Below are 23,236 nucleotides of genomic sequence, written 5' to 3' on the forward strand. Positions count from 1 at the left end.
TGTTTAGGTTTAGCAAAAAAAATCAATGGCTGCAGCCAATCCAGAAATCAGGGCGCCATCAGTTGGCGATAAATATAAAGCGTAAAAGCACAGGATGCATTAGCCCGCGTAGCCCATCGCAGTTGTGAGGATGTCAACATGGTCAATTTATTTATAGTTGAAGAGGTAATAATGTGCAAATTATTTAAATTATGACATGAATGAGATCAAATAAAAAGCAGACTGACTATTTGTGTTTTTAGTCTCATTATTCATTGCCTTTTTATATATATTCTTTGTTCTATTTGATTGCTACTATCGTGTAAATACTGATATTCGCATGAGCTGTGAGTATTCTTCTTTAAAAAGGATATCAACCGTTGCCCTGAATCTGTGAGGGCTGGTATCATGATTTGTGCTAATTACCCCCTCTGTGCCTCAATGTAAGCATACACGGATGACAAGTTTTTATCGCTCGTCATCAGTCAAAATACGTTCCCAATCGATTCCAATCTACATTAATGAGCTTTGCTGACTTGAATATCTGCCATTTGAAAAAATGGAATCACGAGTTCTTTAGAATTTGGAACGATCTTCGTTTTTCGAAAAGGAGGCGTAAAACACAGAAAGATTGACTTGCATTTAAAATGACGATCGTCAATATAATCTTTTGTTGTCGTAATAACAATTGTTCAGTTTTCCCGGCCACAGAACAGATGGTTACATCACGTTCTGTAAATTCTAGTTTTTAACATAATGATAGGGGGTGGGTGTTTCGCAAATAAATCTTATACGCATTACGTGCGCCTCCTCCTGGCATGATCTGATCAATGCGGTCATGTTCTTTATTAGGTGTCACGCGCGTAAAACATTCCCCATAGACTTGTGTGTTAAAATGGCACTTAAGAAAAATTCATAAAAAATAAATGTGAAATTAGAGGGTCGAATGTTTACTATCTTTGGAAAGGATATATATCTGACATTCCAAATCTGACCAGAGAAGGGTATCGTAGCCAGCTCATTTTTAAAATAAATCGCCATTTATGAAGATAACTATGATGGGATCAAATTCATCAACTGAAACAGTAAAATAGCCCCAATTCTTCCGCCAGTCAAAAAATAGTTCCAAATCATAGATATATCTTCCCAATTTGGGAAAAGGAAGTTCAGTAGTTACCATTTCTAGAATCAGTGTTAGATTTTGAATCATATTCATACACTTTTGTCAATCAGCAATATCAAATTGAAAAAAATCGAATGGGTTGGGTCGAACCAATATCTTTAGCCCTCCTAATGTAATTAGGCTCGTGGCACCATTAGGCACGCAACCAGGGACTTAATAGACCAGTTCGGTATTACCTCATGGGCAATTTTGGTCAAATGACCTGTCATTTTGTACATTATGATAGGCAAATTTTAAAGCAAGATATTATGTAAGCATGCCTTACATAGCAGGATGCAGAAATTGTTTAGACCATGAGGGTGTTTTATAAAGCTGTTCGTAAGATAAGAGCGACTTTAAGAACGACTGGTGATCCTTTCTTTTGGTAAATGGTATACACCATTGGCGAGGGTTTAGCACGTAACAGGATCACTAGTCGTTCTTATAGTCGCTCTTCACTTACGAACAGCTTTATGAAACGGCCCCCAGGTGACTAGAATAGCACACCAATGACCACTCTATGAAAGAATTTGTTGCATTTTTACTTTGAATTGAATAAGAAGTTGCTATAACAAATGTACTTGGCCAACTGTGAAATACCAGTCGCTAGTGGACGCATTGTTGTTTATTTGTGGATCTAATTAAATTTTAAAAAAATAGGAGAATATATGAATAATCAAGATATCAAAGTTGGTGCTTATCTCACTAGATATTAAACCACCATGTCACCGAATTACCTTCTGATCATGCGCAGAATGGAACTCCGAACTGGCTTATAAATGCGACTCTTAAGCCGGGCGGACACACGATTCGTTGTGATATGAATTACCAAGACATTGCAATAACATTTAAAATGAACATTCGAACCAATAAAATCGTAGTAAACAGAGTTCAGAATAGTGGTAGACTACTGAAGTCGAAATTCATTCTACTTCGAACCGCCCTGTGGGAATTAAGCAAATTCACTTCAAAATCGCAATGACGTCATCATCGGCTGCGACTTGAAACCGATTCAGACTTTGCTCCGACCACAGGGCTTGCCGCAAAACAAAATTGTGATTTTATTATTCCTAACATTATGCCGAACGTCAAATGAAATAATTCTTGGAACTAATACCACGGTCACATTTGCTCTACGGCGGCCGTACGGCGAGTCGAAAACAGCCGTGTTATTCATTTTTACTAAAACCAATTATGTAGCTGGTACAAACAAATGTTAAAACGGCTCTTTTTCGACTCGCCGTACGGCCGCCGTAGAACAAATGTGACCAAGGTATTACACATTAAAAAAAAAAAACGAGATATATTAACAAATCGCGTCGTATCGGATAGTATAGTGTGCGCTTGGCTTAAGTCATACTTGAATCCTTGTGATACACCCACAGGACACCATGTTGCATTTTAAAGGTATACGTTCCCGGGAATCAAGAGGGCGCCGTTGGGCGGTTTGTTTCATGCTGTACTAGTACAGTCGTAGTACTCGCCGCCATCTTTAGACGAAGATCATCGACGTAATTTGCATGCAACTGTCAATGGTCGCCCAGTCGCGCAGCACATGCACAGGTTCACACTGAGGAAGGAGGTGGAGCAGACCTACCAGGATCTTCAGACAGCAGCCTAAGCATTCGCGAACTAAGAATCGTCAGAGTTCGGGCAATAAGAACATGGCATCTGCGTAAGCGTCGTATAATTATGTCCAACAGCTACTTATTGAATCCCGGGAACCTTAAAAAAAAACCTAGACACGTTTTTCTTCGGTGTCTTCATAGAATTAGCAGCGATGTGCAACATGGTCGTTATCATCGCTATACAAAAGGTCTGCAGCCAATGTAATTTTTTATTCAATCTCATAGTCAACGTCGTGGTCAGCTGAAATCGTCACATGCAGTTCTACATGTTTCTATCTTTATATACATGTCATGCATGTAGATCATCGTCACAACGTGGTTGTGGCTATGGTACGTTAGTCATCGCTATATCAATGATATCATGAATGTCTTTTACAAACCATAGATGTTTCATAAAGGGGTTACAAATCGTCATGATCATCATCATCTTCATCGTCATCACCGACACTATCGTCGTAATCATTGTCCTTACACCACTACCCAATGTAATTCAATTCACATCCATTAACACAATAGTATAGATTTTATCCCTGACATCATCACAAGTGTAACCTTCACCATTGAAATTACTATCATCGACGCCTAATCGTCATGACCACCACGATCGTTCATTAATTCAGTGGAGCGCAGTGGCGTAACAGGCGGGGGGGGCAGGGGGGGGGGCAAGCTGCCCCCCCCCTGGCGGATTTTACCGGGAAAAGAAAATAAAAACGGGAAAAAGAAAAAAAGGAGAGAGAAAGAAAGGGAAAGGGGAAGGAAAGGGGAAAAGGAAAGGAGGAAAAGGAAAGGGAAAGGGAAAAGTGAAAAGAAAAGAAAAAATCATTTTTTTTCATGGAAAAGGAAGGAAAGCGGGAAAATCTACGAAAGAAGAACATTTGAGAAAGAACAAATCATTCCGAAATAGGCCCATGTAATGCAATAACACGGTGGGAAATAAATTAAAGATGACAAAATGGCAAATAATAGCGGGAAACGAAGGTAGAATGTAATTAATCAAAAGCTAAATTGGAAAACTAAGAAAAGGGACAAGAAAAAAAAAACATAACACGACCGGGCTGCCGATGATTGAAATTAAAGAGCGGAAAGAAAGATGAACTGCGTACAACATTGTGCTATAAGCTTTCTAAATTGTATGCAAATAAGCTACCGGGGCTTTGTCCCAGACCCCACGCAGTAGGGGCTCTTCATTTATAACCTTCAATTGGCTCTATAACGCCCCCCCCCCGTTCAATCAATTTCAATCACTGGCATACAGGCGCGCGGGGGGGGGGGGGGGTCTTGGTTCCACACCCAAGAGGAAATAAAAGAAATTATAGGAGACAACGTGTAATGAAATGAATGGAAACAATGAAATGTAATATTTGCTGAATATAATGGAAAAATCTATCACATAATTATAATTTAATTTCAATAGGAAATTTTTTCCAGCTCGCTTTGCACGCTAGCGACTTTTGCGCGACTGGGTTGAATAAATGTGTTGTGTAAAAGCTATATTCTGTATATGCCCGCGATTTGATTAAAATAACGGCAATCTGCGAGGTTTAAATGGCTCAGAGTTAGATTATCATGAAAAGGTGATTTTTTTCTCGCTCGCTTCGCTCGCTCGGGACTTATATAAAGCAGCTTTTTAGCACATGTGCTATACTGCGCCCACAGTTCACAGTGGCGTACAGACCACAAAAAAAGGAATCTAAAGAGAGAAGAGTTAAATATATTATTCATTGGATATCATGTCAAAATCTATCACAAAATTTGATTTTTGTATTAAAAAGGTCAACAATTTTTGCTCGCTCGCAATTTTTTTTAAAGATAAATTCTGCCCGATCTGGCCTTCTCAAAATAGTCCCCTCATTACACAATTACGCCTGTTCATACCATGATGTGACCGGGAAATTTTTGGCTCTTGCCCCCCCCTGGCCACCGAATCCTGTTACGCCGCTGGTGGAGCGTTGTGGCCTAGTGGATAAGTCTTCTGACTTTGAAGCAGACGGTCGTGGGTTCGAATCCCAGCCATGGCGTAATTTCCTTCAGAAAGAAATTTATCCACATTGTGCTGCACTCGACCCAGGTAAGGTGAATGGGTACCCGGCATGATTAATTCCTTGAATGCATGAGCGCTGAGAGGCAGCTCGAGCTAAAGCCAGGGTAATAATAATAATAACAACGCGCCTCGGAATATAATATTTCTAGATAGATGGCGCTATATAAATGCCTATTATTATTATTATTATCAATTCATTCATCGTCATCATCATTTAACATCAACATCATTTTCTCCACCGTTATTCATCATAATGACCATCCGTATACCCCCTTTTTCGTCAGTGTAATGATCGCCATTAACAGTCGTCATCATCCCTGGCATCACCATCGCCATATTATATATGGTAATACCACAAGCTCATCCACCAGTGTTGTAGTCAAGGCTCAAACCTGCAAGGCCAAGGCCAAGGCTTTAATACCCAAGGCCAAGGCTTCAATCCCCAAGGCCAAGGCCAAGGCATGGAAACCCAACGCCAAGGCCAAGGCCTGAAAACCTCAAGGCTAAGGCCAAGGCATTTCAAACTTTCGATATATGGAACAATGAGCCAACAATGCTTAGGCGGCAGACATGGCACACAGGGCAAAATGTATAAAAGGTGGGAGCGAGTGAGCGAATTGAGCGAGCAAAATTTTTGACCTTTGTACATGTAAAACAAAAATAATTTCCTGATAGATTTAGACATAATATCAAAGTAATAATACTTTTTTATTTTTCTAGGCGATTTACATTGCAATAATTATTATTACCACGGTCATCTGATCCTGGCATGCCCATTCTCAACGTATGTTTTTCTCCACTACCTGGGACAGTGGCGGCAGAAAGTATTTTTGTTTAAGGGCGGGGGGTCAAAGCCAAAACGGGCACTTATATGTCAAAATGGGCATTTTGGTGCAAACAGATATTTTCAAAATGAGATTATAATCTGCGTGAAGTAGTTGTGTGTTATATAGAAATTTAGTTGAGCAAAGCCTTTTTTAAGTGATTTCTAACTGATAAGATAGATATTTTGAATTAGGCATAACTTTTCTGCGAGAAAGCGCAGCGAATTTTTTTTTTTTTTATCAATTCTAAAATTGCAGAACTAGATTTTTGGTTAATTATGGCGCTAATCACTGTTAAAAGGACATCCTTGCGAGATGTTGCCAGCGCGAATCACGAGCTCAAACTTTTGGACATTTCGTGTTAAATAAAAAATAAAAATTAAATATTCCGAGCTGTTGTAATCGTGAAAAAGATGTGTATCTCACTACCGAATTGACGCGAGCGCGAAGCGCGAGCTGAAACTTCATAATATACTGACCAGAAAAGGAAGCTGTTAAGGACTGCATTTAGTGACTCATATGATACATATAACTTACCAATCAAATAATGCGAGCCAAATTTTTTTTGGCTCATCATGCCATTGACATAGCCCATTTGGATATGACAAAATTGAAAAATTGTGTTCAAGTTTATCAAATCTTTTCAGAATATCATTAAGACTTAAAACATTCTTGTCGGCCAAAGAAAATAATAGAAGGAACATCCTAATGGAATAGAATCAACCTTGTTATAATTTTTTAGAGATAGCTATTTTTTAAGTATGAAAATTGGTATCAAAATCGCAGTCACATCTCTCAGAATTATTCCTGTCATCAAATCATATAATCCTTTTCATAATATTACTATCACCATTATCATTATTATTGTCAAATTATTAGTCATGATTACAACACATTACCAATAAATAATGTTATTTTTCATCACTGCAGCTGTTTTCTTTGTTACATATGTGATGTTAATTCTTGATAATGGTGATAATGATGGCACTGTAATCATATACTTACTAATGCTGCCGCTACTGCTGACTGGTAGTATTGACCATTAGTGTCATTAAATATACAGAACAATTGAAACATTTATAATTACTTATTTAAAACAAATGAAAGTGCAAAATACAAAATGCCTTGAAAAAGCCTTGAAAATGCCTTCAAATTTCAAGGCTCAAAATCTTCAAGGCCAAGGCCCTCTCAAGGCCAAGGCTTGAATGTTCAAGGCCAAGGCTTTGAAAAAGTAGGCCTTAAGACGCCTTAAGGCCAATGCCGAGCATCAAGGCACTACAACACTGTCATCCACTATCATGAAAATCACAATTATTTATTTATCATCGTTGTCATCAGTAACCGTCCCTTACTTAAATTATGGACTTATTGCTTGGGGTAATGCAACAATTTGGCTGATCGATAGACTATTTATATTGCAAAAAAGAACTATTCGTGTAATAAATAATGCAGATTTCCGGGCACATACAAATAATCTATTCTTGAAAAATAAAATTCTGAAAATTAAAGAACTGTACACTTTTCAACTTGGACAGTTTATGTTCAAGCTTAATACTAAACAACTACCTATGCCTCTAATTGATATGTTTTTTTTAAAATAGTTCGATTCATAGTCACTTCACACGCCAAGCAAACTCTTTTCATTTACCACTGAACAGAACATCATTTGCTCAAAAAACGTTTATTTTTATGGGTCCTGAGCTATGGAATTATTTTACAATTGATATAAAACAAAGCAATTCTATACAAATGTTCAAAAAACGACTTAAATCATTTCTCCTGAATTATTACTAAATATTTAATTCATCAATTACAAATTAAGCCTTCAGTGCTAAGAAGGAAACCTTTAATAATTTGTATACACTATGAGTGATTCATATATTTTTTAATATGATGCATATGATTTGTATAATAATGTATATATTACATAATGTAAATATTGTTATTTGTTTGTTTGTTTGTTTGTTTGTTTTTACAAAAGAGCAATTCAGTTGCTATAAACACGTAATTACAACATTAGGGGGGCCTACATTATACAAGCTCTGCTTATCAGTTGGCCCTCCCTCCCTTTCAATTATTTATATTTCGATTTGATAATTGTCTATTGTAATTTTATAATGTTATCAATTTTTTATATGTACTTCAAATGTGATTATATGTTACTATGTCAATTGTATCAAAAATTGTAAATATGAAATTGAAAGTGGAAAATAAAATGATTGAATTGAAATTGAATTGAAAAACCGTCGTAACCGCCAATCCCGACCTTTCGTTGGAGCATGCGAACGCTTATTTGCGACGGTAGTTGATTTTGAAAGAGACTTTTGGGCTCGTCGTCATGGTCGTAAAACTCTGTCCTGCAATGCAAATTGTGTGACATGAATTTTTTTTTCGTTTCGCATCTGGAACGGAAACATTCAATCTGCGTTTCGTGTGCAAAATTATGGTTGCTACTATGGTAACAGCGATATATCCGGTTTAAGACGACTTTCCAAAGCCACATTTGGTTCCTCCCAGAGCTCGAGAGGCCGCCCGGGGGGCCCACTTCCATTGAAGAGTGGATACCAGGCGCGACCACGCGTAAAAAGGGAAAGAGTGGGCAAGTACGTTACGTATAGGCCTATGTAGCGTTTAAGGGTGTCAAAAACGATGTTTAAAATACTGAAAAGGAGGATATGTTTTCGATACGTGTAGGGTTTCACAAGCTAAGAGATGCATTTTCATAACCTGGAAAAGCCTTGCTTCCCTTGTTTAGGGTGCTTTTCGAAACCGCATGGTCGTGCCTGGTATCCACTCATCAATGGAAGTGGTCCCACTGGGAATTCGAATCTAATCCCCATTTCTGGGGAAAGTAAAACATAATGCCCATAACATTGTGTGCTAGAGGCATATCGCTTGTGTAGGAGTAAACAAAATAAATTTCGGTTGGTACGTGTTCAGACCAAGGTTACTCCTTGTTAAGACGTATACATGCTGTGTACATAATCAACGCATGCGAAATGGTTTCTGCCGGAGAGGTGATTTGACCCATGGAATCAATCGCCAGAGATCCACCAATAATCCGCATTAAATGCAATATCGATTCGATGGACTGTAATGATCTATATCTAAGCCTTAATTCAGTAACTTTTTCCTCACTCAATATGTACTCGATTTGTTTGAAAAACCACTTTCTTATCCATGTCATAATCTATTGCAGGTCCTGCATTTCGAATATCTCCAGCCATTAGACGTAATGTACATGAATGTCTGGTGCGGGTGTCGCGGGAAAGAATTTTGCACACGAAAAGCAGATCTGTAGGGCCTATACCCCCCCCCCCCCATGTAACACAAAGCTTAGCATTGATTGTAGAGCAGTTTTCTACGTTTGATTCTATTGACTATGATGTACAATCAATCTTAAAAATCAAGTGTATGTTTAAGCGTTAACTTTTGTGTTAGGGGACCCTAATAATTAGCGTCCGTGAGGTTTGCGAAAGGTCCCAAATATCAGTTTTATCACTCAAGTATCCCTACTGGAAAGAACACCGAGTCCCTCAGTGTGTACCACAGTGCGTTCACAGTGTGGGAAACAAAGGGAAATCACCTTCACCGTGTTCATTTCAACAATGTGAATCACATATCACAGTTGGGCATGTGAACACAGTCACAATGTCGAGGTGTCCACAGTTTGAAAATATTTTCACATTGTTGATTTTGAGCATTTTAACTGTGTGAATAATTAATCCTACATACTCTACTTTATAAGCGTACTGTGATCACATTGTGTCACACACTGTGTTTTCTTTTTTCCAACAGAAAAGAATAGAGAGAAGACTGGCAGCTGGACCCCGTCGTACAAATAGTTGCGACAGATTCACATCTAAGTAAAATTGCAGTTGACCTGAAACTTATCTTTCTTAATTACACACATTTCGATCAATCACAATTTTAGTTTATTTTGAATCTATCGCAACTCTATGTTAGACGGGGCCCAAGGGATGCATTCGATGTTGCGGCTATAAATCGCAATCATCCCTGACGAAATTGGCTTTAGAGGGCAGTCAATAGGTCTTAAGATTATTCGAATCTTGACGGAAATAATGATATTCATTAAATCAACAAACCCTTTGGGGATATAGGTTAATTATAATTCCATCTGTCTTCTCATCGTGAAGCCGGCGGCTGAGCGAATTTGACGTGACACGTCATCTTGGCCAGTTTCTTCAACGTTCACCTGAAATAAGAGTTGAGTGAGGAAAAAAATGATACCTTGGCTTATCTAAGGTAAGATCTACCAAGGAATTGTTTGTATCCCCTTGATCTATAATTGTATATGATATGGTTTTATGTTTTCATTATTATATGGACCATTTTTATATAGCGCAGCTAATATATACACAGTAAAAACGCTGTTTAAGATTTTATACAACGCTGTACTATATGAACCTTACAGTATTTGTTTAATCGTTTAAACAATAATGTTAAAAGGACAAGTCCACCCCAACGAAAAGTTAATTTGAATAAAAATTAAAAAATCCAACAAGCATAACACTGAAAATTTTATCAAAATCGGATGTAAAATAAGAAAGTTATGACATTTTTAAGTTTCGCTTAACTTCACATAACAGTTATATTCACATCCTTGTAAATATGCAAATGAGACTGATGACATCACTCACTCACTATTTCTTTTGTATTTTATTATGTGAAATATGAAATATTCAAATTTTCTCCCTGTTGCCGTGTGAAACAAAGATTAATTCCTCCCTGAACATGTGCAATGAGCATTGTTTAATACTATATCGTTCAATCAAGTTGGTCATTATTTTCAAATCTGTTAAAATTGAAATATTGTATAATAAAAAAAAAATAATAATAATAATTGTGAGTGATGGACATCATCGACTCTCCATTTGCATGTCCCTGAGTTGTGCATATAAACTGTTTTGTGAAAAATAAGCGAAATTTAAAAATGCCATAACTTTCTTATTTTACATCCGATTTTGATGAAATTGTCAGTGTTGTGCTTGTTGAATTTTTCTCTCTTTATTCAAATCAACATTTTTCTGGGACGGACTTGACCTTTAACTTATTGAAGATTAGATATTGAAAATTAAACTTTGTTGCTTAAGATTTAAACACTTGTTTAAATAATTACTGTAAGGTTCATATAGTAAACAGCGTTGTATAATTTCTTTTTACTGTGTAGGCGCTCAAGCATTCGAGAAGTTGCTTACTACCGGGTACCGGGTTGAGTGCAAAAAAATGTGGGTGAATTTCTTGCTGAAGGAAAACACGCCATGGTTGGGAATCAAACCCCCTTCCCTCGGATTGAAAGACGGCGCCCGCACATGTATTATTACTATTAATCATTATCATCATCATCACAACTATTGTAACCAAACTGTCTCACTTGAGTAAAAAAAAAAAAAGGTATTTGGATCTTCCTTTTTGTGTCTATGTTGTAAACAAGTGAAATAATACCCTTTTACATTTTGAGGCTTCGGCATATTAAGGTCATTAATTTTCTTTTTAAGTTTTCTTGCTCTTGTCAGTTGCTTAATTTTTCGGATAGCACAAGTGTCAAGCATTGTTTAAATGCAGATTATTCTCGGCAAACAAAATGACAAAACAAAATAATATGCGATTATGTCGTGGCTTTATTCAATAGAGATGAACGCTTCCCGAAATTGGTGTCACAATCACATAAGTATAAAACATGGATATGAATACCTCTGATTAGAGACTTACATTCATGTATATCTGAAACCAACCGATAGCCTCGAATTAGCTCCCCGAAGGGGGGTTAAACCCCCGGCTAGAAGGCCCCCCTCCCAGAAAATTCAACGTTAAATTTCGCGGCTGCTTTCCCACTGGTTCTCTGCTAGCCGGACAGGAATACCAGCACAGCTATGAACTACATTTATGAGCTACCGGCAAATCGGTGGATTACAGATGTCATACTTATATCATATAATATACATATATATATACCAGCCTTCCCGCATGAGAAATTGGGTGAGGCCTAAATTTCACGAAAAATATAAATGTATACAGAATACCAGCCTCCCCGCCTATGAGATCAGGTGAGGCCTAAACTGAAAGTTCGAGCGTGACACCCTTACATAAAATATAAATGTATACAGAATACCAGCCTCCCCGCCTATGAGATCAGGTGAGGCCTAAACTGAAAGTTCGAGCGTGACACCCTTACATTCAAATCTACAATTGCGTTCTTAAAGTACTATGTAAAGTTATAAATAAATCCCCTTCGTCTAGGTACCGAATGAGGACCCGATTCAATATGAAATATTAATCAACGTACATGGCATCAAAGTGGAAAATCTAATAACTAGAGGCGAAAATATAATTCACTGCTTTAAACACCTTGCAAAAGTGACCATTGTGGATTAAAGAACATATGCCATGTCAATAATAAGACAATACAATTCATGTGAATTACCAATATATAACGAACACCCAGCCACAAAAACGGGTAAGGGCGAAAACCCACCTGACCACAGTCCAAAATAGATCAGAAGGATAAAATTCCCTTACGGCCCACATTTCTAAATGCACGACGATCTTTGTATTGTTTTGGTGTGCGACCAGGCAAACTGCCTCCGGATTTGAATTCGTGTTTCGTTATATAAATCAATATTATATTAATGTAAGTAAACTAATTCAAATGTCCATTATCGACAGCTCTACATCCCGTTATTCCATTCTGAACGAGCTGTACATTCCAATAAAACACAAATCAACTCTGAATGATACGTATAGCGTATCTTCATTCTCGACCTTCTCCAACGCATGTGTTTAAACAATATTCCAACATCGTTTGACCCAAACGTACCGTTTACATGGGTGGTTGTTGGGGAGGAGGTGGGAAAATTACAAGCGAATATTTTGGACGTTCATCTCCGTTGAAAGCCAAGACTAAAATGAAGGATTTTTCGCGCCTTCACACCTAGGCGCGCGCGCCAAAACATGCGCGCTCCTTGCGCCCAGTACAAATTATTATCATTGTGCGCATAAACCAAACAGGCTGGCGCTCCATTGTGACGTATCACCTCGTCAACCGCGCCATTCCAAATTACAAATACCTTCATGACCTGGCATTGTTCACCGACTAATAAATCATTTTAAATCGCCGAGTCGTCTTTAAAATACAATATTAGGTCATCATCATAATTTACCTCTGGGATCGGTTGGGATTTCCCCGTTCGTCTTCTTGTCTTAATGTATACCTCTTATCAAATAAAAAAAAACTCGGGTCTCTCTTATCAAACTTGTTAAATTAATGGATCGCGTGAGTGCATTTTTTGACACATCATCTATTTCCGAATCCCTTATCATACACCTCAACTGCTGCATTAGTTTTGCATGACAATTTTCCAAACGCAATGCAGAAGTGAGGTAGAAGTGGAGAAAAGGGTGTGGTCATTAATAAAGCTATAAGGCGCTAGAAACATGGCTGAAATGACAACGAATGCCTCGAATGTCCGGTAGACCGAATGTACGAGATAATAATAATAATAATAAGTTTTATATAGCACATTTCACATAATGAATATGTCTCTATGCGCTTCAGAAAATAAAGAAAATAAAAAGATGTGTTGGCGAGTTCACCTTGTTCACTTAATGTACATTTAACGTTAAAAATTAATATTCATATCTTATCCTGATAAAATATATTAGTATTCGATCCTCCTAAATATATACACAAAATAAATTTGTGAAATGAATGAAAATGAATTTCTCCTTTAAATGGAGCAATTCTTCCACAATTTACTCTCTTCTAAATTTTAATCACTCTATGTTTGTAATGATGCATGTAAGTGGGCGCAAGCATTAAGTGATTGACGCTGACATTTACTTTCTTTACTTGGCATCTATGGAAAAATCTGAATTATTTCTCTCCGCCGGAATGTTAAAAGCGAACCCTACATTACTGGGCAAGTTTCATTAAGGCAAATAATCTGGACCAATATTTGCATTCAATATTGCTGGGTTTTGTGTTAAAAATAACATCAGTATGAAGAGGAACATGTTGAAACTTCCATGCTTCAGAGTGCATGGTTCACTTGATAAAGACGATATGTACTCGTCAACATTTGCGGACTTCAATAAAATCTGTTGAAAAAAAAGTTTCAACATGCCTTTTGAATCTCTCTTTCACTCTCTCTCTCATCTTATGTAATCAATCCAGGTGAACACTTATTTTTCTTCCATCTGATCTATTTTTTTCTTTCCATTCACTTGTCATGTAAATATACGGCACAATAATACAGAGATAGAGAGAGATATAGAATAATTGAGTTGAGTGTAGTGGTATAAATATTCCCGTCAATAAATGTTTTTTTTTTAATATTAAATCCTATACCATATATATACATGTAGTTAAGCTTTATCAGCAGGTGTTGTCTTCACCATAATTCCGAATGGAATAGTCTAAACATATCTTAATTTGTTGAACACAAAAAAAACGTAGGAAGGGAAAACATTATCCCTGCGTAGAAAAAATCCATTTATAAAAAGTTACTGTAAACTTGACTAAGCTTGCCATTTGACATTTCATTCTTTCTTTCACTTTGAGTGCTTTGATCATTGGTTTTAAGGGGAGCTGGATTCTTTGCAAACCATACATTATTGAAAACCACAAATCTTTTGGAATTATAATAACATGTACATTAGACATATGAAAATTTGAATTAGACTTTATCATCTATAAAAACCGCGCTTTTCAACCATTTTTTTTTACTCGAAGGCCAGTCTTTGACTCTCAGATTTGTGTCGAGGCCCACCTACTAAAGTTTTAAGAAAACGTCCATTTCGATGACAAATATTTCGTGAAATTTGAACACAAATCTGAAGCACATTCGAAAAAAACAGACTGAGAACAAATCTGCATTCGCAAATGCCCGGTAAATGGGCGACAATTAACTGCATACACAATATGCATGCACATAAGGTTCACATCAAAGTAAGATCGAAACCATCATAGTGTGCATGCAGGGGCGTCGATCCATTTTTCAGATTTGGGGGGCAAAATCATTAACGTTCCAAAGGCGCTCGATCGTACAAAACACCCACCCACCCACCCACACACACACACACAAACACACACATATATATATATATATATATTATATACACACACACACTCTCTCACACATATATATATATATATATATATATATATATGTATATATATATATGACTCATGAGACACAGACACGTATCTCACTACACAGATAGTACGAGTGCCGAGAGTGAGCTCAATTTTTTTTATATTCTGAGATGAAAACTTGATATTCTAAGCATTTTTGGTACCAATGATTAAGATTTGTATCTAAAAGAAGAATAGATGCGAGCGCGAAGCGCGAGCTGAAAATTTTGATATTTTGATCTGAAAAAATTATAGTTTACTGGACGTTTTTTATAAAGAACAAGCTATATATCCAAGAAAAGATTATTGCAAATTGAAGCAGTTCTTTTGAGGCTTAGAACTGAAAACGGGACATTTACATTCACCAATTTAATCACAAATGTTTATATTCCAATCTGAAAAGCGGACATTTTGAGCACGATTTTAAATAAAGAACGAGTTGTGTATCTCAATCTCGCTTGCTGAACATTACAATCTTGTTTTTTTATGCATATCCGGAATTATTGGGGGGGGGGGGCAAAATGATATGTTTGCCCCCCCCCAATATTTTCATTGGTGGGGCGATCGCCCCCCCTGCCCCCCCCCCCCCCCCAGGATCGACGCCTCTGTGTGCATGTGCATGCTTTGCAACATGCATGATACCTAATCGTGCTTTAATTTGTTTGACCCGCGTAGACCTATCGGATATACCATGTTCGGACAGTCCTGTGAAATATACTATAGTTTTTCCCCTATTTTTTTTTCTTCTCCCTCTGGGGCTACTCGCGGCCCACCGGTTGGGAAGCTTGATAGGCTATCTTCATCATCACAGATTTTCTCAGTGAGCAATGCTTGATTTAAAGTCCCTTTAAATTATTTTGTCTCATCGCCTTCGGCCTTATGTATATGTATAAAGGGATAAACGGTCGTAAAATAATGATATCTAAATAAAAAGAATTATGAAAATACACCAAAATCTGATAACAAATATCGAAGCTATGCAATTTTTAACTTAAGCTATATTTTTTTAACAGCTATGTGCAAGTCATCATGAAGATTCATTATTTGGGCTGATGATATCACATGCCCCCTTTCATTCTCCTTATGTTATTACATGAAAGTATTTTATATTTCCATACATGTGTATATGATATGTCTCCCTTACTAAAGAATAAGTTGCAGTTATGAATATCCTATGCATTGAATATGTCTTTGATGACAACATTTTGAACAAACATGTTTTCATGTAATAAAATACAAAAGAACAAGTGGGGACACAACATCATTAATATCCTCTGTGAATATTCATGAACACATTTATATAACTGTTTTACAGAAATGATGAAAATCTTTAAAATAACATTGTAATTCCTTGTTGATTTTGATCAGATTTTCGGTGTTTCTTTTTTCTGATATTTCTTTTTTCTTATATTTCTTTATCTGTTCAAGTCATATACGTTTCAGCCTGGAGTACCCTCTTTAACGAATTCGCTCTTGCCTTTTTTTCCAATGACGCAGAAGGCTCGTAATCTGCTCCCTTGCCTGTTATAAGGAAGCTGGATAGGATTTGTAAAGTCAGTCACGAAATTAGTTTCAGAAATCCCCAAGATTGATGAGAAATGTGAATATCCCCGGAGATAAAAATATAATGTATTGCATCAATAAAATCAACATTACTTAGATTTGATAGGCCACATAAGAATATAAATATCCGTGTGATGTGCCTATAGACATAGCGAGAGACGTGGTTTTGCCTTATTCTACGACATGGGGCCAGAGTGAATTTAATGCTATACCTGGAGAGACGCATTTGTATTCGTTACAAAGCAAATAGTTAAAGTTTTGAAGTACATTATGTGAGATGAGACAAATGTAAAGCACGGGAAATTGTTGCAGATCGATTGGGAATTCACAAATGAATTCAATGAGAGACATTCATGTATTAGGCCTCCGAATTGAACTAAAGCTAATTCGCACCATCTCCCACACTTATAAATTCATTATTTGTATTATTCAGGGGTGTGAGAGTTCAGATTTTTTTCTGATTTCAGAATTTTTTTGTTTTGATTTTCAGCTTAACTTCAGCTTATTTTTGGCCTTCCTCTGTACAAAAAGTATGAGAGCTCTTTCTATTTCAGACTTTTTCAACACTCTTCAGCTTTTTTCAGATCTTTTTATTTGTGACCACTCACACCCCTGATTATTATGCTGGCTAATTGAAGGCATTAATAACTATGGCGAAGTTACTGGAAAGGTGATGTGTGGGTGGGTGTGACTGTGAGAGTGTGTGCGTGTGTTGGGGTATGTTGGATGTATGTCCTCATTAAGAGGATAAATTTCCGCCATGGTATATCCTGAAAGCCCACATAATGAAAAAGCATCATCCATTAGTCTTAAGCCGCTTGGGGTCACAAATTTGTAGAAATACAGAGCTATCTCGCAGCAATCATAATGATTAACCAAGCGATACCTTTTAACAAGTCTAAACACATGGTAGCTGAGAAGTAATAAAAATAGCGAATTGAAAGAGAGGAACAGTTAATTGCTTCATTCTCACCCTGGCGCTGTGATAATCTTGAATCCCTCCCCCCCCCCCAAAAAAAAAAAAAAAAAAAAAAAAAACGAAAATGAAAACAGATATACCGTATTAATACAGTTATAGGAAACTTGAAATTAAGAAAAGGGTTATAAGTATCTGAAACATTCTTTACCTCTTCTCTTGCCATTAAAGGTGGAGTCTACCCTAGCATAAGTTTTTCTTTCACACACACACACACACACCCTCACACATACAAGAATCATAACTAATCAGAAGAACAGATTTATAAGCATTCTTTAACATTCGTTTGTCATGCCCCTATTTCTTGTTACATTATTAAAGGTTAGTCTCTCATGGTGTAAGGTTTTTTATTCCAACAAAAACAAAATCAGATATACCCCCATCGATAAACCTCTTAAAAACTTAAAAGGATATTAGTGTTAAACTTTTTAATTTGTAAATAAATTGATAGAGATTTCGTCGATAATTTATGTGATTTAACTCCTTTACAAGCAGACGAAATAATTACATTGGATTATGGATCATTCAAAATATGGCATACAAATTGTTTGACGTACTAAGGACATGATCAAGTTGTCTCATGCGATGCCATAACTACAACAAAATCAATCTGTACTCGGATGGGTTTTCGCAAAAACCATTGTAAGGTTCGTTGGCCTATGGATTTGCTTCCCCCTACAATGAGCACTAGAAATTCACAGGTTGTTCATGGAGAATGCACCATAGTTATTTCGACAAGCCCTTATTTGTTACAGGATTTGATGAAGTGGATACACTATCCGCTGACATTTTCCACACAACATCCCCAGGCTAGGAAGGCCATTACATGTTGAAAGGGAGCCAGAGGTACAACCGGACGGTTACCTAAGTATACATGTATAATGGAAATGTCGTTGTGAACGAAATTTAAAGGGACGAGATAAAGCGCCGAAGAACAAATTCGCTAAGAAAAGTTAATGTATATAAATTACCAGGGGGGGGGTCAGAAATATCAAACTGAGCAATAGAGTCAGCATAAGCAGCAGCTGCAGCGTTGTAATTACTACAATAATTCAAATTCAGGTATCTCATATCTGAATTATTATTGGGAAAACACAGAAACATATCAATCAGGAACGAAATGTTTATCGGAAATTTATGATAATTTCATTTAATCGTTAATGTAATAAAGGAACTCAGGTAGTCATCAGTACCAGACATACCAGGGTACTAGACACGCTAGATATACACGTAAGGAAGAAGGAGGGAAAATAAACAGAGGAGGTTGGGAGTATAGTAGGGTAGTAGTATAAGTAGTAGTAGTAGGGAAGTAGTCGAAGTAGTAGCAGTGGTAGTAGTAGTAGCAGTAGTAGCAGTAGCAGTAGTATTAGTAGCAGTAGTAGTTGCAGTAGTAGTAGTAGAATTATATAAAGCATAGGAAACGACGGTAACACTTCTGAAAATGATATTGATATGTTCAACATATCATAACTCCGTGTAAATCAATGGCAAGCATTAATCATAAAACCTGAAACTATTCATCGTCTATGTCCATGTTTTCCTCGGTAAGAATTATAATATATTACATTAAAAAACAAATTGTATTGGGACAATCCACCTTTTTTCAATTAGACACTGATCATATAGTATTTTCGTTACGTCTACATCGCATGTGTCATGTACGTGTTTGTTTATGGAATGCAAGAATGAAAGACGATCCTATAAACAGATTTATATGTGAAGATAAATCCTTCGTAAGATTTAGTCGTCATTAATCCAATAACCAGGATTACTGCGAGATGACGCCAACTGATTTAGGCAAACTTAACCCCTCACCCCCCCCCCCCCTTGGAGAAATTTGAAATTGAGCCGTATGATAAGTAAACACTCTTATATTTTGAGGAAAAAATATAGCTGTCAAATTGACATTGACAGCCCAAATTAATGAAGTGTTCCGGATTTATTACAACTATCATTATTATTTTCAAGATATATTACGCAATGAAACGGGATTGGCCTAAGTTGTTAGAGTCAGGGCGAATAGCAAACTAGATCTTCAAAGCAACATATTTTCAATCTATAAAAGATCAAGTCCACGCCGCAAAGTAAATTTGATTTGAAGAGAGAAATTAAATTAGGAAAGTTTTCATCGAAATCGAAAGTATATAAGAAATTTGTGCATGTTATGACATTTTGAACGAAACGCACGTGTTGTGTGCAAAATTACTTTTACATTTTTAGAAATATCGTTATAATATGAAATAATGAAATGATTTAAAGCTAAAAATTTAAAATTTATCATTGATTCCTCATGGAACCTGTAAAAATCTTCATCGTCAAAATAATTCATTTTGTTTTTTGGGGACAAAACTAAAACCGTGAGAGATCGAGAGACCACTACTCCCTACACCCATACACGCACTCCCTCACCCACTCACACATATACACACCCTCACAAATACCCTCATACACACATATAGATCGACACTAAATCGTACACGCACACAATAACATGCAGAAATGGTCAAACATATAGAGTTATTAATTTCTTTATTTTCCAATTTTCAGATCCACACAAACCATTGTTCAAGGCATCCACGCTTGATTACAGATTGCAATTCATTATTGTGCCGTGCATAATTGATATTTTTTATAACACTGTCGTTAAAATGGACGCAATTAAGCTCCCGACACGCTTAGTACCCACCCCAGGGATGATATTTATCAAATTAGTTATCTAAATGACCACCTTGTTAATATTTGACATGTCTAGAGACCCTTAAAAAAAAGGGGGAGTTATGCATTGCTCCAATGAAAAACATGCATATAACTACCAATAGTTTACTACTCATATATTTCCCCGCTAAATTATGTTAATGGTGGGGTCCCGTAATGAAGAAGAAATCCTTAAAATATTAAGAAGTTCTTTTTGAAGATTGTTATTAAATTTAATGTCAGGATTACTCTGTTGATCTCATCCTGCATGGTATAATTCAGTTTCTTCTACGGGCATCTGTCCTATATGTTTCAGTTTGTATTAATATGTCAATTATTCATTTATTCAAGGAAACATTAATTAATAAGCAATAATTTCCGACGGGTTCCCTTTTCATTTTATTATCGATTATGTTGTCTTATATTTTACCCTACCTCGTTGATTTGTTCCTAATTGATTTATCAATCAGATAATAAGATTCGGCATATTTTTTTTTTACAGTATGCCTTAATTTTTAGGGAAATCTAGCGTTGACTTGGTGAGGGGATAGACCTCCCCCTCCCCAACCATCAAAGAAACAAATATGCCTAAGTTAATACAAGAACTAGCAATAAACTTAAATAGTATACGATGCATTTGAACAAGAGGGGCCATAGGCATGGTAGGGTATTTTGATAAAGGATGTTAAAAAGGCAAAAAGGTTCTTTTTACGGGGATGACGGCGCCAAAAAATATTTTTGATTGTGAAGATTAGATTATCCAAAAAAGACGTATTTGACACTTTCATAAAACTGGTGTTCACGTACCTAATTTCCTAGAATACTTATTTCCATTCAGAATAGAGACAGATGGATGACTAGCCATAACAGTGTAGGAATCGGATCGTGTGATTGAAATCAAGCAAAAAATGTAATAAATGATAGAAATTTTTTGACAATTACCATCTGATTGCGATTTTTTGCATGGTCACCCCCCCCCACACACACACACACACACACACACTTTAAAAGCTGTTCCGCGGCCCCAGTTGCAAACCTTTCTTGTTTAATGCAATTAAAAGAAATATGAAAACAAATGAGCTCTAATGTGTCTATCGCACATGTATATCATTATTGTTACGTGCTTTGACCTTGGTTGAATGTGGCACTTTTTTATTAATAAAGTTGTGGCAAGAAAAATCCTAGTTGGATTAAAGTGCAGCACGAGGAAACAGCAAATAGGTTTCATTGACCAACACAGATGAGAATGATAAGAGTTCATTTCACGAAGTGCAGTTACTTTACAGTGATCGTGTTAATATCTCAGGTGTAGCTGGGCTGCATTTTACATTCATGTAATAAATTCTTACGTGTAAACCATTCACCTCAGGTGGAAGAAGTGAAGCCAATATAGACAGAATTCTTGCTTAATGAAAGTAATGCCTGAAGCAGAATTCGATCTTCAGATGAAAAGGTAAGTCAAAATCATACACACTGTGCAACAAACAATGCTTGATGAAATATTCGGAATGCATAGTATAAATTATCAATTTTTGTAGAAATGATTACTGAATACCCTGTTGCACGAGCTTCACATAATCATTCTTAACAAGTTCTAGCAATTGCGATTCTAATGAAAAGTAGGCCGTTCGTTGATGACGTGCATGCCTTTCCTTAGATGTAGAAATTGCATGAAATTCTGCTTGTAGTGGATATTGGTGAACGCATACAAAAGGGGATTAACAGCCGAATTCCCCCAGAGGATGAAGGTCAATATCTGTGTCACGGCCTCGTTCGCTGATTCCTCCCCATTGATAAGAACAATGCAATCGTATATGTAATACGGGAGCCAACTAATGATGAACACGATAAGCAGAGCGGTAAGAAGCTTAGCTGCTTTGTGGTGACGCGAGCGCGCTTGTGCGAATCGATGAACGCGAATCTCATTGTCCCTGGTACGCGAGGTGCTCTGTGACCTGAGGTCATCCGACAGTATCGTTTGCGCGTAAGACGATGGTTCAAAAGAGTCGACGCAAGTCGGTACCTCGTACGTGATTCCACTTTGGCTACAAAGTACCCTGTAGGATGTTAAAGAAATGGCATTCGGTTCGTAAAGCCCACTTGCTGTATCTTTGCCAAGGTTGATGGTAGGATCAAATGCAACCGTTTGCGCCTTTCGACTGAGTTTGATCCTACTCCCTTGTCGGTGTATATGCATGAAAACCTTTGTGTTCAGTAGAAAGAGGCACGTCACTGGCACAACGAACTCTACTAAGAACATGGATATGACTAAAATTTTGTCCCTCCTGTATTCCAGATTGCAAGTTTGATATTTCAGGTATTTATATTTCGTGATAGCCGAATAGAGGAATGCTATACATAGATGAATAAAAAGGCACGCGGTCCAAACCACGATAAAGATTTGAGCTATTCGTCGTCGGGACTGCCGAGCACGATGACGCATTGTGTTCCTAACCATTAGGTATCGATCAAGACTGATTGCGATGATGGTAATGACCGACATATCGGTCGACGTGAAATCGATAGCCCATACAATGATGCACACCGTTTGTCCGAAATACCAATCGTCTGTGACGTATGTCGGGGCGTTAACCAACATGACCAATCCTACAAGTAAATCTGCTATGGCAAGATTTAAGATGTAGGTATTCGTTGAATTCTTCCTTATGCGTTCGTCCCGCTTGTACGCGACGAGAACGAAAATATTCCCAGTGACCGTCAAGGCGGCAAAGGGCAGGTAAAGGCAACAAACCAGAACAATACGTGCGGCAGAGGGGTTAACGTGGTGTGTATCCGAGTCGTTTAGAGATTCCCCTAGGCTTTCCATGACTAGTAATGGAATTTACTATTCACTGATCGCTGGCGCCAGAAGGAACTGAACTCACAAAGCGCAACATTCAACGTTTCCATTATGATAACCAAGGGCTGAATTAAAGGTGTAATCCCTGTCGATGTCGTAGTGCAATATAGCTATTTTTCCAAGAATTTTAGTTTTTTTTTCATTTAAACTTATCACCGAATCGTAGAAACATGGGGACCCTAAATTAGCTCACTCCCTGCTACTTTTGCAATCAAGCTATTTGAAAATGCAATTATAATCCGGGAGGATCGATGAATGAGCCCAACAAATTAATATCATAATTATATTCCTCATGCTATTCCGCGTCACGTTGGTGTCGTCCTACGTCGATCTCAGTTATCTGATGTGGCTTTCC

The 23,236-nt window shown here is 37.1% G+C and overlaps 1 protein-coding gene across 1 annotated transcript; it reads right to left on the reverse strand.

Moving 5' to 3' along the window:
* Positions 1 to 19,834: 19,834 nt before the first annotated feature.
* Positions 19,835 to 23,016, reverse strand: LOC129282750 (5-hydroxytryptamine receptor 1E-like). Its single transcript, XM_064114003.1, has one exon. The coding sequence runs from the start codon at positions 22,846 to 22,848 to the stop codon at positions 21,631 to 21,633; it is 1,218 nt and encodes a 405-aa protein (XP_063970073.1). The 5' UTR covers positions 22,849 to 23,016; the 3' UTR covers positions 19,835 to 21,630.
* Between the last annotated feature and the right edge of the window lie 220 nt (positions 23,017 to 23,236).

The sequence above is a fragment of the Lytechinus pictus genome, chromosome 19 (genome assembly GCF_037042905.1).
Source record: "Lytechinus pictus isolate F3 Inbred chromosome 19, Lp3.0, whole genome shotgun sequence".
Lineage (NCBI taxonomy): Eukaryota > Metazoa > Echinodermata > Echinoidea > Temnopleuroida > Toxopneustidae > Lytechinus > Lytechinus pictus.

Excerpts from the sequence above, each read along its gene's own strand:
- LOC129282750 (XM_064114003.1), bottom strand. The coding sequence starts at position 22,848 with ATGGAAAGCCTAGGGGAATCTCTAAACGACTCGGATACACACCACGTT.